At 40.0% G+C, this 14,665-nt stretch overlaps 1 protein-coding gene across 19 annotated transcripts in view; it reads right to left on the bottom strand.

Annotated features, from left to right (window-relative positions):
- Positions 1-14,665, bottom strand: part of stxbp5l (syntaxin binding protein 5L) — a 411,861-nt gene that overhangs the window by 23,286 nt on the left and 373,910 nt on the right. For 6 of the 19 annotated variants that reach the window (XM_079563359.1, XM_079563371.1, XM_079563370.1 and 3 more), the window contains exons 19-21: positions 12,037-12,105; positions 9,940-10,005; positions 2,185-2,289 (exon numbers count right to left, since the gene is read on the bottom strand). In XM_079563359.1, coding sequence (XP_079419485.1) covers positions 2,185-2,289; positions 9,940-10,005; positions 12,037-12,105 — 240 coding nt within the window. The remainder of the gene's footprint in view (positions 1-2,184; positions 2,290-9,939; positions 10,006-12,036; positions 12,106-14,665) is intronic. The other 13 variants (XM_079563374.1, XM_079563376.1, XM_079563377.1 and 10 more) reach the window with 3 other exon arrangements.

The raw sequence follows: 14,665 nt of genomic DNA, 5'->3' as shown, positions 1-14,665 counted from the left end.
CACAGATCAACAAGACACAACTGAGTGTCAATAAAATCACAGAGCGCAACAAAAGAACAGGTTAAACATTTTGCAAGCATTTTGCAGAGAACTGCAAAGGTTAAACTTGAGATGAGTTTTCCCATAAAAAAATAATATCAGTGGTTTGTGTCTCTGCAGTGCTTGATATTATAATGAAGAGGATGACCCCCGAACTTGAAACATGTGTCAAAATGTAAACTTGTATTTGTGTGTTACTTTCATGGAAAGAAGTAGTGCTTTCCCTGTGTATCTCAGAGACACGGTTTTCCATGGTACATTCATAGTTTGAGAATGCTTAGATTGAAGTAGCTTTTGCTGACACATTGTGTCGTTATATAATGCCAGGCTGGTACCTGAACTTCATTGTATTTTGACAACATCCCCACAAAGTTTGTCATCAGTTTGTTACATAGCTTTGTTTGACATCTTAGTCTGCTTTTGTTTCTGCATAATATCAGTACATTTTAGTAACCCAGTGTTTCCTACACAAAAATTGCAGCAGACTTTTGATTACAGCGAACTGAACATTGGGTCCCCAGGTATTTCATGAAGGTTGTTTGTGATTACAAAAGTTTACAGAAACAAAACATATCCCCAGATTGTGGAGGAAACACTTGTCACTGTTTTAATTCAATAGTAGTAGTAAAGCTCCACCAGTGATGGCACATAGCAAGCTAAAGTCGTATTCATCAGCATGGCAGCTGGTCACAGTGGGCACCATGCGGTTATTAGACAAGACAGTGATGAATGTTAGCCAAGAGGACAACAAGATGACACTGTGTAGCTATTGACACACACTTAGGCCACTCGATATTAAAAGCATGTTGGCTTAAAGACATGTTCGTTTACAATGAAAACCTGCAGATAAACATTACACAGCATAGAGACAGGGGGCAGAGCTGTACAAGCACTCGTTCCTCCGCCCAAAGCTCCTGCCTCACAGTGAAGCTAAATGATGGATGATCGGAGGTCCAGCCCTGATCTGCAGCAGGACAGGGAGACAATGCAATGCCAGCAGTCCACCACACACAAGCACGACACACACGCTACTGCTAACACCCCATCAGCACTGTACACTGCAAGCAACCAGGATATGAGGCTACTGTGGACAGGACAGTGGATGTACCTTGTCAAAGATTATAAATTGGTCACATTGCCGGTGCCTGAGGTTTCGATGTACCGTGTTAGCTCTAGCTTTGAGCTATCCGTTGCAACTCCAGTGTCAGACGTAGCCAGCTGTTTTGGTATGTTAGGACAATTTCCTTTTCCACAGAAAGTGTCGGTCAGAATTGTATGATGAATGATGGTTTTGCAAATGTGGAAATAACTCACACATACAGTTAAATAATCAATTTTGATAAGGTGAAGTTTTATAATATCCTATATAGTAGAAAATACGAAAGTTTATTCACTCTGGGGTAGGGGTGCCTAAAGTGGGGCCTATTGACCAAATGTGGACCTCAAGGGATTTGTTTTTGTGAACTGAATTGTAGTAAGGAACACCAATACCATATCACCGTACATGTATTTGTGGATCTGTTCGTACGTCATCGTTTAACAAACAAAACATTCAGCACTTTGCACCCAATTACCATGAAAAAATAAGGACACCCCTTCTCCCCAAGTGCCCTAGAGTAAGAGTAAAAAGCTACTCCATAGTCGCATCTCTTCAAGGCGGCCATTTTTTTTTGTCTTTGCTTAAGTATATTTGACCATATATTGGTAGGCAGCTGTGGCTACAATAGTAGCTTACCATCACCGAGTATGGAGTGAACGAATAATGCAATGTAAAGCGCCTTTGAGTGTCCAGAAAAGCGCTATATAAAACCAATGCATTATTATTATGATTATTCAAAAGCATGTCATAATCATGCTATTAAATGCCATATTTGGATTGCACACAGCTGCTGGTGTTCCTATCACAGGAGTTGCATAGAATACTCTAATAAACTAGAGCTACAACACGGAGGTGTAAGTATATCCTTATCTACCATGGTCTCAGTGAACTGATTTTAAAGGTAGTGTTGCTCACAGTGTTGCAGCAAAAAGCATGCACGTTGCATGAGTGGAACACCCTCTCCCTCCCTTGTCTTGTTCGCAAAATGTCATACAGCATCAACAGGCACGTGTCTACCAGGGGCCCGAATCCTCCCCTGCGCTTACCATTGTCCAGTAAGTAAAAGACTGGACTGTGGTGGCTGGCTCTCAGACTGGCCACGGGCTCGGGCAGGACGCGGGGGTCATTGTGAAGGGAGCTGGGGTAATGAACTGAAATCCAACAAAACACAGACAAACTGTTCAGGGCGAGTGGGGAAAGATGTGCACAGGAGGAAAACTGGGGCCAACACACAGACTGCCAGATACAGTGACTGGGAAGAAAAAAACAGGATTAAGTTGTGGAAACAGAAACGTAAATGTTTGGACTAATAAGATCACAACACACACTACAACAACAACTATTACTACTACTACTACTACTACTACTACTACTACTACTACAACGCTACAACAACAACAACAACTACTACTCATTGTTTAGAAATATCAACATTTTCACGTTATTTCAAGTTTTGTTTTTCATCATTTATGTCACTACTGAAACTCAGCACTCATGTAGCATTTTGAGTCACTATTTGAGTCACTACTGTATACTTCAACAAGACCAAAGTTATTTCAAAATGTATCTTAAAGTAATGTTACTCATTCTTGAGTGAATATTTTGGCTACTCTACCCACCTCTACCACTACTAAAATTCCTGAAAAGTTAGGACACTGCTAATACTGTGTAGGAAAAACATCAATTTGTTCAGATTAATACAAACACACCATATAGCATTATAATGTCAAAGGTGCAACAAGGTAAATGTTCTCATGTATTACAAACAAAATTCTCATATTCTTGTCCCAACTTTTTTTACTACTACTACTACTACAACTCCAACTAGTACTCCTACTCCTACTAAAACTACTTTGACCAATAAAGCACATAATCCTGTGCAAAATCATTTCCATTTCTCTCCCCGCAGTGACCTGAGGTGCCTTTTGCTGCAACTTGGCACAGGTCCACTGTACTGTAACACTATAGTTTAAAAATAGACAGTGTCATCCTGCAGTTCTTTCACTGAAGAGCAGTGTACGAGCACCAGATCCATTACAACACTTCAAACACAGTAAAAGTGAAGCTGGTGGAAACCACTCGTGTCATATCATCGAACAGCAACACAGATAGATAGAAGATAGAGTTCTCTTTTTCTGGCCACAGGAAAATGATTTAATATCAATTTAGCGCAGCATGAAAAGTTTTCACAAAATCTCCACTCCACCCACAAAGTAAAAGTGGCCTGGGATGTTATTCATCTAAAACAAATACTAGTCTGGAGAAAATTCTTGTGAATCAGTGTTGAAAATACAGTTACAACTGCCTAGTTCCATTTATTGTACATACTTTTTGTTTATACACTACCACCTGGACTTAACTATGTTATGCTCTGGGATTGCTGCAGTTGGTCAGGTCTGGGCTCAGCAAAACTATGTGTCCAAAGAAAGAGATCAGCTGACCATCTGGACATCCTGAATGGCTACATTATTCTGTCAATTAATTTCTTCTTCCCTGATGGCACAGGCATATTCCAAGATGATAACGCCAGGAATCATCAAGCTCACATTGTGAAAGAGTCACTCAGGGAGCATGAAACATCCATTTCACACTAGAATTGGCCACCACAGAGTCCAGATCGTAACTCCATTGAGAGTCTTTGGCAAATGCTGGAGAACTACTAATCATCATCAATATGATATGATCTTGGTGAAATTTTTATTTTTTGGTCAAGCAGTGTATGTATGCGTGTATCCTGAAGACAGCAGCTTTTGAAAAGTAAACAGCTAGCTTATGAGCTAAAGACATTTGAGACCTACAAATGTCTTCGGAAACACTGAAGAGGCACCAAGAGCCCCCCACACCTGCAGCACAGTGGAGGCAGCACAAGAGGCGCTACAGGAAACCAGGAAGGGACAAACAGAGGATCAGAGGAGCACTGAAGGCAGCCAGCCAGGTTTCCTCCGGGTACTATAGTTTCCTCTACCTCCAAAAACATTCTGGTCAGGTTGGCCCACAATAGCAGTGTTCTCAGTCGCAGTGGCTCAGGACTAACATCTGAACACAATTGTGTTGTATGGTTTTACAATGACAAATAAAGCACTTACTTGTGCATACTTACTTACTTATTAAGGCCTTTAATTTGCAAAATATTTCATACTGGTCTTTCAAGCAAGTTTTGTCCCTTTTTCCAATTATGTGTAATGTTTAGCCAAAATCTTGCTCTTACTAGATTCTAAAGCTGGTGTTTCCAACTTTACTTTAGCAACACCAATACATTCGAAATATCCATAGCTGTAGTTGCAATTACTTTTTCCCAAACTTCACCAACTAATCTGTTATTTCCTTGTGGCATCGACATGTACTATTGCACACATGGTACCTACAAAGGCATAAAGTTGGGGGCCATCTTTAAAGTTTTCATTCATTCTCTGGAGACCTGAGCAGCAGCAGCAGTGAACAGGTGACGGTTCAAGACTCTCTTTGTATAAACCTCCACTCTTCCCTTCATTCCTGACATGCCCCGAGCTAAATTTATCCCGGTGGGTCAGACAGGTAGCATTCCCTGGCATCTCTGCTTGTTAGCCCATCGCAAGTCACGCACATGGCACACAACTCCCATGTGAAATGTAGGACACAACCTAAAAACCCAACAGACCTCTGGACATTAAACAGGCAAGCCAGCACAGTGTAGAGACAGCATAGACCAATTACAGAAGGCTTAATGACCACGAAATATTAGGGAAAAATGACAAAAACGTATGAGAGGAAAGTATAGTTATAGTAATTGACGTAGAGTGAGCTGGATATATGCTGGGTCTCTTAATAAGATGTCCACAATCTGTACCTGTATGGCTCTGAAAAGACATGAGCCACACACAGCATCTCTAATGGCCACAGAGAAAGCAGCGTAAGCCAGGAACTTTTGCACCTTATGGCAATATCTCGTATCAACTATAGCACAGATCCTAAACCGTAGGGTCTGTCTAATATATTCAGAAGTCATATTGTCCAAATGACCAGTGTATTTTAGCCCTTAACTGTCAATCCAAGACATTGATATTAACTTTGACATTGTTCTCAATCCCTTCAAGCGGCCTGGGCCCGCCATAACAATGGGACGTGGCGGATCTGTCCCTGTGGTTTTTGCTTGTCTCTCTCAGTCAGCCTCTCCATTTCTTCCTTTGCCTCTGCGTCCCCAATTAGCAAATGACAGAAGCGTAATGGGACGAAATGACCATGACCCAGCCGCATAACAAAAGCTTTCTGCGGCGACAGCAAAGAACACGTCGGCCTGCTTTTACCCATTATGTCTTCTGGCTCCCGATGCCGCAAATGTTCAAGAAGAATAACTCTCCGTCTCTTGACAATAAAACGAGACAGACTCTTCCGACAGATTTGGGAGCGTTAGGATAAGGCGACCATTGCCCCTAAAAAGAGTTGGACTTGGTCTCAGTAAGGAGGGTAGGGATTCTCACACTTTTCAAACATCGAAGTAACATCTTAACAGAGTGTAAGTTGAATGGGATGCTTTGAACCCTGTGCAAGCAGCCTTTCCAACAAGGAAGCTATATGCAAAAGACAATCCAGAAGTATGCCTTAAGAAACAAGGACTAAACTATGTCTAAACGAGGACAAAATGTAGACGTGAGATGTAACCAGTGAGAAAAATTGTGAGAAAAGACTGTGAATATGAACTTTAAAGGTCTGTGTTTCACAAGTGCCCCATAGAACCACTCGTCTAGACAAGTCTTTGGACTCGTAATCCCTTCATAGATGTGCAGGTCTTTACACAATAAGCCCTTATATAAACGTCTGACCTTATGACCAACAATTTATTAACAAAGGGTTGCTGCTAATGTTGACGTGGCCATGGCAGCTGCAGTATTGAAGATTATATAAGGTTAAGCAAACAGAAAGCCAATGAAAAAAAGCAAGGGCATGTTTTTTAGCATCAAATAAATTGCTTCAGCCCTGACCAAAGGACTCTTTGATTTCTCGAAAACACATTTCACTAATTACAAAGGGCACCAATGATAAGTTTCCATGTTTGTGACTTGTTTGCGGGACCAGTTTAAGCTGCCGAAGTGTATCAACTTTAATGAGTGGTGAGGTTACGGAAATGTCTGTAGTTTATTCTCAGTGAAAGTGAGATTCAGGAATATATATTTATCTATCTATCCAAGAACAGCTATTAAATTGCTTTACACTATGCAAAAAATAGCAACAGTGCTGTCATTGAGTTAGTATTAGACTAGAAGCTAACTAAACTAGCTTAATCCGATCACAGCTGGATCAGAGCCATATAAATTAGAGCAAACTTTATGACTTATCTTAATCGTAAATGCTTCGCCTGGCAACTTGACAGAAGATGGCGCTGTTTCACGATCTTCTGTGTGATTTTCATTTGCTCTTTTTCATTTTTTTTCCTACTTTCATAAGCGGTGTTTGTATTAATAGAATGGACCTTGCGTTTCTCATATTTGTTCAATCGCCACTCAACTGTGACCATCAGAGTGCCCCGCAGAGATAATGCAAATTCCCAGATAAAACATCTTTGTATAGAATAGGAAAAGGCTGATGGCATTACTAGTAGTCAACAACTTCATGCAACTTTCTACTATGTATTCTGATGTGTGTATTCTTAGACATGCTTGCTTAGACATTTGCATTGTTGGTGTAAAATCTTTAGCTTGAATTTCCATTCATTGTTTGATGTATTTGCAGTCAAAAACGCACTGTCATCCATACTCCAGTGCACACAGACACTGGAGGCAAGGCAGGTGAACAGTGCTAGAGAATAAAGTGAAATCACTAATTCAAATCATATCATGCTGTGCAGTCGTATGTAGCATAGCCATAACTTTGGCTGCTCTCATGCTCTGTATGTTTTGGCAGGCATATCAGTATGACGCACAACAGAGAGTATCCCTCTTCATGTTGACTCCTGCCCATTTTTCATCTATATCCTGCCTTTGCTTTTTCTCTTACTTTTGCTAAAATGAATAGTCAGAGCTGCTATCGAACCACCAATCTTTGCATTGCTGGTCATAACTATGCCACTGAGCCACTGTCCTCAAACCTGACACCAAACCTTTAACATGGTAATCAATGCTCTCCGCCTGACGACCGATATTTTAGGCTGGAAAACACATTACGCAGTCATTTTGATGAGACTTGAAATTCAATAATTGTATTTTTTTTGTTACTTGTTCACACTGTATATTAAACATTTCTCTTTCTCCTCTTTCCCCGATTTTCTCAGCTCTGTTGGTGCACTCATGTCTACCAGGAGGTCCTTATTTATGAAATTTTAAGCAGCTACAGATGTTTGGGCACTCTCCCTTTCTCCCTGAACAAAATAAACACTACAAAAAAACTAACTCACCTAAATTTCAAGCCTTGCAAACAGACAGGCGAAACATTTGGTGATATAAGGTATGAAAAAACGATAACGTGGCCCATTGTATGTATTTCTGCAATACACATCTAAACATAAACTGCACATATTGTTCAAAACTTCCCATATTTTTTGTTTAGTTTAGTTTTTCTGTACCTCAACTGTAACAGAAGAAGTTTATGACCCCGTCTGGATTTTCTCTTTTGGCCTCTGGTATCAACAAGGCAGTTTCTTTGCACGGCAGCTCACTGGAGGCTATAGCTTTATTTGGACCACCTTCAGCAAAATATCAGAGCCGGTTCTGGCTGAAATCCCTGAAGGTCAAAAGTCCTGCACAAATTCCAACACGAAATACTGTAAGAGCTAAAGGAGCCTCTTGGATGAGTGGGTAAATGTATTCACTTCTCAACAACCCATAACTACTCATTTAAAACCGAAAAAGGCTATTTGTTTTACAGTCCATGCGTTCAAACCTTAGAGAAAAGAGAAGTGTAATGAGTATAGCTATATCCTTTTACTTTGTTATAGTAAGTCAGGAAGCTGAACTGTACTGCTTTATATAATGTTTTTTTTCTTCATGTGGTTAGATTAACAATAAATCTGCAACAGAATTGAACTGAGCTGAAGTTATTTGTCGTATTTTACTCGTTCATAAGACTGTCCTTGAGGAAAAGTTATCTCAAATAATCTCTCAATTCATGACCAACTGTGATTTCTTTCAACACTTTAGGCCTCCAATGCCGCAAAGACAGGACATTTTGGAAATTCACATCTCTCCTCCAACACCTTTCTCACACATTGACTTTTCCCTCGACGACCTGTTGAAGCTAGCGCTGTTCTCTTTCGCACAAAACCATTAGAGGTGCTGCCCTATAGTTTTTTTCAGTCTGCAGCCTTTTTCAGACACATTTTTGATGCGGTCATTCAGGTCATAATAAATACATAATGGGCTGCAAACACAAGGGACGGTTGCTCTCTGTTCTTCTTCACACTTCTCTCAATCCCCTGAGACATGCCAGTTTCATTGGTTTGTGTAATTCAAAAATGAGGTGGAGGGCAGGTCAGAAGAGGCTTTTCTTCAACATGTAGAGGTTTTTGAATAATGCCCCTATAAATACCGTGCGTAATCACATGAAGCTACTCTAAATCTATGATATCGATCAAAATGAGGCGGCATTTGTCAACCACAAAGCTGAGCAGTGTTTCCTATGCTTTTTTCCAAATGAGGAATTATTTCATAAACAATGCCTGTCACATAGACGCCCCTACCCTCCATTTGACTCTTTGACCTCCCATTTCAAAATGGATGACCTCTATCAAGCGCAAAGTCAAGCTCTGTTATTCCTCTGACAAATATTTGACAACACCCCTCAGAGCCCCTCAATTATTAATATTAGATGATACAAACCAATATTTGAATGCCAATGAGAGCTGCCTTTTCCTGAGATCGAAAGATGTGAAGCTATTATTTAAAAAAATGAGTCAGCATCGTTTAAACGTCATTAGCTTCAAGCAATCAGCACCGCGGCAAATATTTCACGATCGGCTAACTGCTGAGTAGGAGATGATGACAGGCAAGAAAAGATAGGAGGAAAAATATGTAATTGAAAACAAAAGTCCCTAATTCAAAATCATTTTCCTGCTAGACACAGCAGGTATAAAACTGTGGGCAAACATTTGGTCTCGGCTTGTCTTTGTCCCAATAAAGTCCTTCACGATGAGGATTCGCATCCAAAAAACGTGTGCAGCACAAAAGGACTCTCTATAAATGCAGCAATATGATTTGGAAAATCTGACATCAGCCAAGGATTCTGTTGTAAACACTCTGCACTCTGCAATTCTGCCAAAAAAAATAAGAAATAAAATAAAATAAAAATCAAGGACATCTCAGCACTTCACAATACATCCAATGTCCGGATTCAACTAAATCTGAACAAGCTTCGGACTCATGCTTTGCTTGCACATTGCAGTAACATAAAGTCCATATCAGTGAGAGATTAGCTGAAAGACAATGGTCACATAGCCACAAACAACTGACTCATTGGTAGGCAGTCACCCTCTCTTCGCAGAGGAGTGCAAAACTAGGATAAAAAGGAAGTTCCAAGGAGATCGGGACTACTTCTTCTCTCTCTCTCAGAAGTCACCGGCTTGTTATACTTCTTTGTAACTGGGAACAGAGCTTGGTCATAACAATTGTTGTCGTGACCCAGATCTGATTTGATTTATGACTTGTCTAAAACTAGAAGCATATTGAGAAAGTAAACAAGAAACGGTCACAAAAAAAATGATCTTATAAACTGTCAAAGTTCCGTTTACAGTTCTCATAATGCAACACTTCAGCTCATTGTCCCGTGCATTCACTGGCTGTGACATTGGCCGGAGTCAGTGTCGGTATGATTCTAAGCGGGTGCGATGAGGTTACCTGAGGTGGGCGAGCGGCTCCTCTCCATGTCGATAGACTGCTGGTTGTCGGAGAGTTCGGTAAGGCCTGTCACCGCAGAGGAGCAGCACGAGGAGGAGGGCAGCCAAAAAAGGACAGAAGAGAAAGATGTACAGAACACAGTCTGTCAGTTCATTTCAAACCAGAGCAGGCGCGTGGAGATAAGTTCATAGAGGGGTTAGAAACCAGCCACGCTGCCCCTTGAGACAGATACAATGGGGAAGATAAAAGCAATTGTTAATGCTGTCGAAAGTGTATATTTTATAATATAAGCATTGCCTTCTAATTAGTTCCACATTAGAACATTTGACATTGCATGATTGATTAGTAATTTTTGGTTAAAAGAGAGTCTGAATTCACTTGACTTTGCAAGAAAATAGGTCTATACTTGCTACAGGTCTGAGTGAGAGAATGAAAGAATTGACGGTACAGATAAAACAATATATTGGCCCATGATCAGTGGATTAATTAAATAATAAATATCAGCTTTTGAAGACAAAAGCTCAAACATGGATTGCAATGCTAATGATTGCTATGTGTCAACATCTTAATGTTAACATTGTGAAGTTTTTTAGATGTTACACAAAGAAAATTGATCTTTGATATGGCCATCATATATTACTCATGATATTGGTCATGATATTACTCACATGACCAAAAATAAATCATCAAGTAGTATTTCTGCTGTCTGATGAACGATACATGTCTGTTCAAATTGTGTCTGTATGTTTTTTGGGGAAAAAAAGTCTCAACACACTTCACTTTGCCAATAAATGGGTCCAACAAGCTTCCCAGGTCTTCACCTTCATCTTATTTGCACGCCAAAAATGTCAAATTTCATATAAACCCAATTTATTCTGGGGGTGATGTAGCTGCTTGAGGGGCAGAGTGACTGTAACCTGATGTGACCTGCACTGGCATCTGCTCAATAAATGTCAGGAGCTTATTTAGAGATTAAGTGCATTGTGTTCAAATGCCAACGTGTGCATATTATTTGGAGCACAGGTGGGCAATGCAGGTCTCATGATGGAGAGGCTGAGACTGAGCAGAAACAACACAAAAACACATACAATAGATCAGTCAATCTCATGCATCAAGCACAGGCCGGACATCATTCAAGTAACATTTCTATTATGAAAAACCTATATTTAAACTTCCTCAAGATTAATACTCCGGTATGAGTTCCTGTTTATTGGTTTATGCATATCCAAGCCTCTTTACATATTTACATGATTTTTGGGGGGGGCATAATCAAATTTCCCATTCAAGCAATACACAAGCCCCTCCACTGTATAGTGCGAATTGATTTCCTTTGTAATCTTGAACTTGAAGCACATATAGTTACAGCTGAAATGATGAGCAAGGCTTTATTCACGGCACCGAATATGCTTCTTCAAATATGCATCAATAGATCATGGAATATTAATATGGCCTTACTTTACCGACTCCCTCTGCAAAAGGACACAGCACTGGACATGACTGGATTAACTTGTAGTTTTAAATGAAGGTGGAGTGGTGGAAACAAATGGATACAAAAACTGGTCATGTGTGTCAGAACTCTTTATTTGATAATATCTTTAAACTCAAAATTGAACATCATTACTTCATTCAATGTGTGTATCCAGGGCTTGGCAGGTCAAATGCAAATTTCCATACAGAGACAACAATGTACTATACCTTGACCTTAAATAGCCTGTGTAATGATGCAATGTATAATTTGAATTTTCCATTTTGTTCAAATACCAAAAAAATAGTGACAACTTACTTTAAATAACTTTAAACTTTAAATACTCATTTTAAATTTGGCTAGAGGAAGCAGTTGGAGACTTTTGGAAGCCACAGTGGCCAACAGCATTTTGTTTTGCCTGTGATGGTGTTTCAAGGCAATAAAGAAAACTAAGGATGAGTGCAAATTTTGTGAGAATGACTTTCCAATCCACACTCCGTGTTTTCTCGAATTCAAGAGACTTCGATCCAGTCATCTCCCAGTTTGTCCATTTGCTTCAGGGCGTTTTCAGTGTTATTCACAAAGTCACACACACAGTTCCTCCACAGTTGCAGAGGAAGGGCCCCACTTACTCTGGTAGGATGTACGGATCCTTTTCTTTGAATCTGAGTAAAAGTTAGACAGGCCACGCATGCAAAACTCTGTCAGGCAGGCCCCGCATGCCCACAGCAGCCACAAGGTCACCGGGGTGGGGGTGATCGGACAAGACGGGACGGGGAGGACAAGAGGGCAGGGGATGTAAGTAGAGGGCAAAAAAAAAAAAAAAGGTAAAAAATAAGGCAAAATAAGTTAAAGGGTGTTAAGGTATTTGGTAAGTTTAGGGGGGAGGGAAAGGAGAGAGAGAACAACAAGCTTAGAGTCCAAAGGAAAAGTGAGAGCAGCTGGAGCAGCAGTGCGTTAGTGTCAGGCACAGGCCGCTACTGCAACACAAACCCAGAGTCAGCTACTTTAGCAGAAATACAACAGGTATTACATTGTACATTTACAACACTAAAGAGGGATGATCATTTAATCTGGAAAATCAAATTAAAATGTGAAATTTTAAGGTTTGGCTACTATTCCTTTTCTCTCTTTCTTGCTTATGAATTTCTATTTGTTTTCACTATTATTTTATCTCTAAAATTAATGCTAATTTCCAGTGCACATTTTCACAAACAGCATCATCAATTCCCAAGGTTATAGATTGCAAGTGCTAATAGAAATGTTACAAACAAATCCAACAAAATATTGTTCATGAGCTAAATTTGCAACAAGAGCAAGTTTTTAAATGGGAATTAAATTGAATAGAAGACAATAATTTAGATAATAATTTCATCCATAACAATTATTGTACTGTAACTCTCATATTAAAGCAGTACTAAGTAACTCATAGAGGTCTAGAGGCCATAAGCGTCACTGCAGGTGTTGTAGCATGTTGTTTTTTTTTACTCATTAATTTTCCATGACAGTAAATACTACGCTGACAGAAGAGACAAAGGGAGAGAGGGATATTGTAAATCCAATCACACAATGGAGATAATTTTTTTCACTCAAATTTGGCTGTAAATACTGTTTAAGTGGTGCTAGCCCGCAGTTAGCTTTACCCGTTAGCCTGTTAGCTTCTTCTTCATGATTCCATTAGTGTGTATTGGGGCCTCTGGGTCAGAGGCAGGCAAGTTGCAAGTGTGGTTTTCTGGCCAGAGACACCAGGGGGAGAGAACGACCCCCCAATCATCCCATCAACACTTGTATTACCCCCAGAGGGACTACGGAAAGGATTTATCAAGGTAAACAAGTTACTTAGTACTGTTTTAAAGTGTGGATTACCATTACAATACGATCGAGCTTGCTCCACTGACTAGTAAATGGGTGTTGTGACAGTCTCTCACCATCACTCCAGATACAACTATCTCTGTCCAACTCATCCCACGGATATTATTTTATCGATATAACTTTGAAAGTTTTTGTCTGTTGGTTTGTTCCCCAAGCTGAGCAAAAAATAATACTTCTACATTATGACTTCAGATAATGTCCTTGTGTTTTTTCTCTGGTGGAATACATTTATGATCAAAAAGTATATATTGTACAGCATTTTTTGTGGTGAAAGCTGTGCAGTACACACATATATAAATGCTCAGTGAAAACAGGTAAAAATGAATAGACTGCAGTATGCTGTGCCAATTATCTGCCACTGTTCAAACATGTGTCTTAAACTCAATATCAGATACTTTTATTTCCGTCTCCAGATTGATTTCAAAGACATTTACAAAGGAGGAAGTCAAAAAGAAGTTAAGTGCCGTGGCAGTCAATAACGGGCACTTACGCAACAGTAAAATATAAGTGCTGGATTCGAAAATCCCAAAGTCATCCCCCTGTCTGCTTTGCCCCTTTAAACTTTCTCAGAGTGTGGAATACGTTTGTAACTCCAGGGATTACATAAAGCTCCTAAATATTAACCAATGTGCCTTTAAACGTTAGTCAAGGTCACTTTATTTCACGAGTTTCATTTTAAAGCTGGGATGAATATTCAGATATAGAGACCTCCACCAAAATTAGTAGGAGAAAGAAGAGGACAAGGGACAGGGGTTGGAGAGAGTACAACTTGTGGCTTTGACTAAATATCAAGTCTATGCTCAAGCAGAATGCATAAAGACGTAGGGAAAATAGGACAACATGCAAAGTAATGCAAACATGAGATGCAGCCTGTTACATGCACCTGGTATCACAGTGCAGATCTGACAGGCAAACTAACATGGACAGTGTTTGGACTTTGTAGTATGTGCGAGTGGAGGAGAAAGAGAAGAGAGGAAGGAGACAGAAAGAGGGACAGAGACAGAGAGAGAGAAAGAGGGTTGGGCTCAGGTTTTATCCTCTAGGTCAGTGGTTCACAACCTTTTTTGTCTTTCGTACCTCTTGAGTCGTTCATGTATAGTCCGAGTACCTCCTACCGTGAGGATTTGCCAATATTATTATAAAATGACCAACTAAACTAAGATAAAAACAATGCTCTAGGTTTTAATTTTGACATAGTAAGAGGTTTGTATAGGCCACAAAGTTAGACTGAACGCGTAACTGTAGTCTCTATATTATGCACGATATATATACTCTATATCGTGCATGACGGCACTTTGGACCCGAATTTTTTGAGTGACAGTGCAGGATTTTAGAGGCAGTTGTGGTGAATAGGTCTGGGCTCATTCTACACATTAGGACATGGCTGGA

The sequence above is a fragment of the Gobius niger genome (genome assembly GCF_951799975.1).
Source record: "Gobius niger genome assembly, chromosome: 9".
In the NCBI taxonomy this organism is placed as follows: domain Eukaryota; kingdom Metazoa; phylum Chordata; class Actinopteri; order Gobiiformes; family Gobiidae; genus Gobius; species Gobius niger.
Note: the sequence above shows the minus strand (reverse complement) of the source record. Positions and strands in the feature narration are given on the sequence as shown.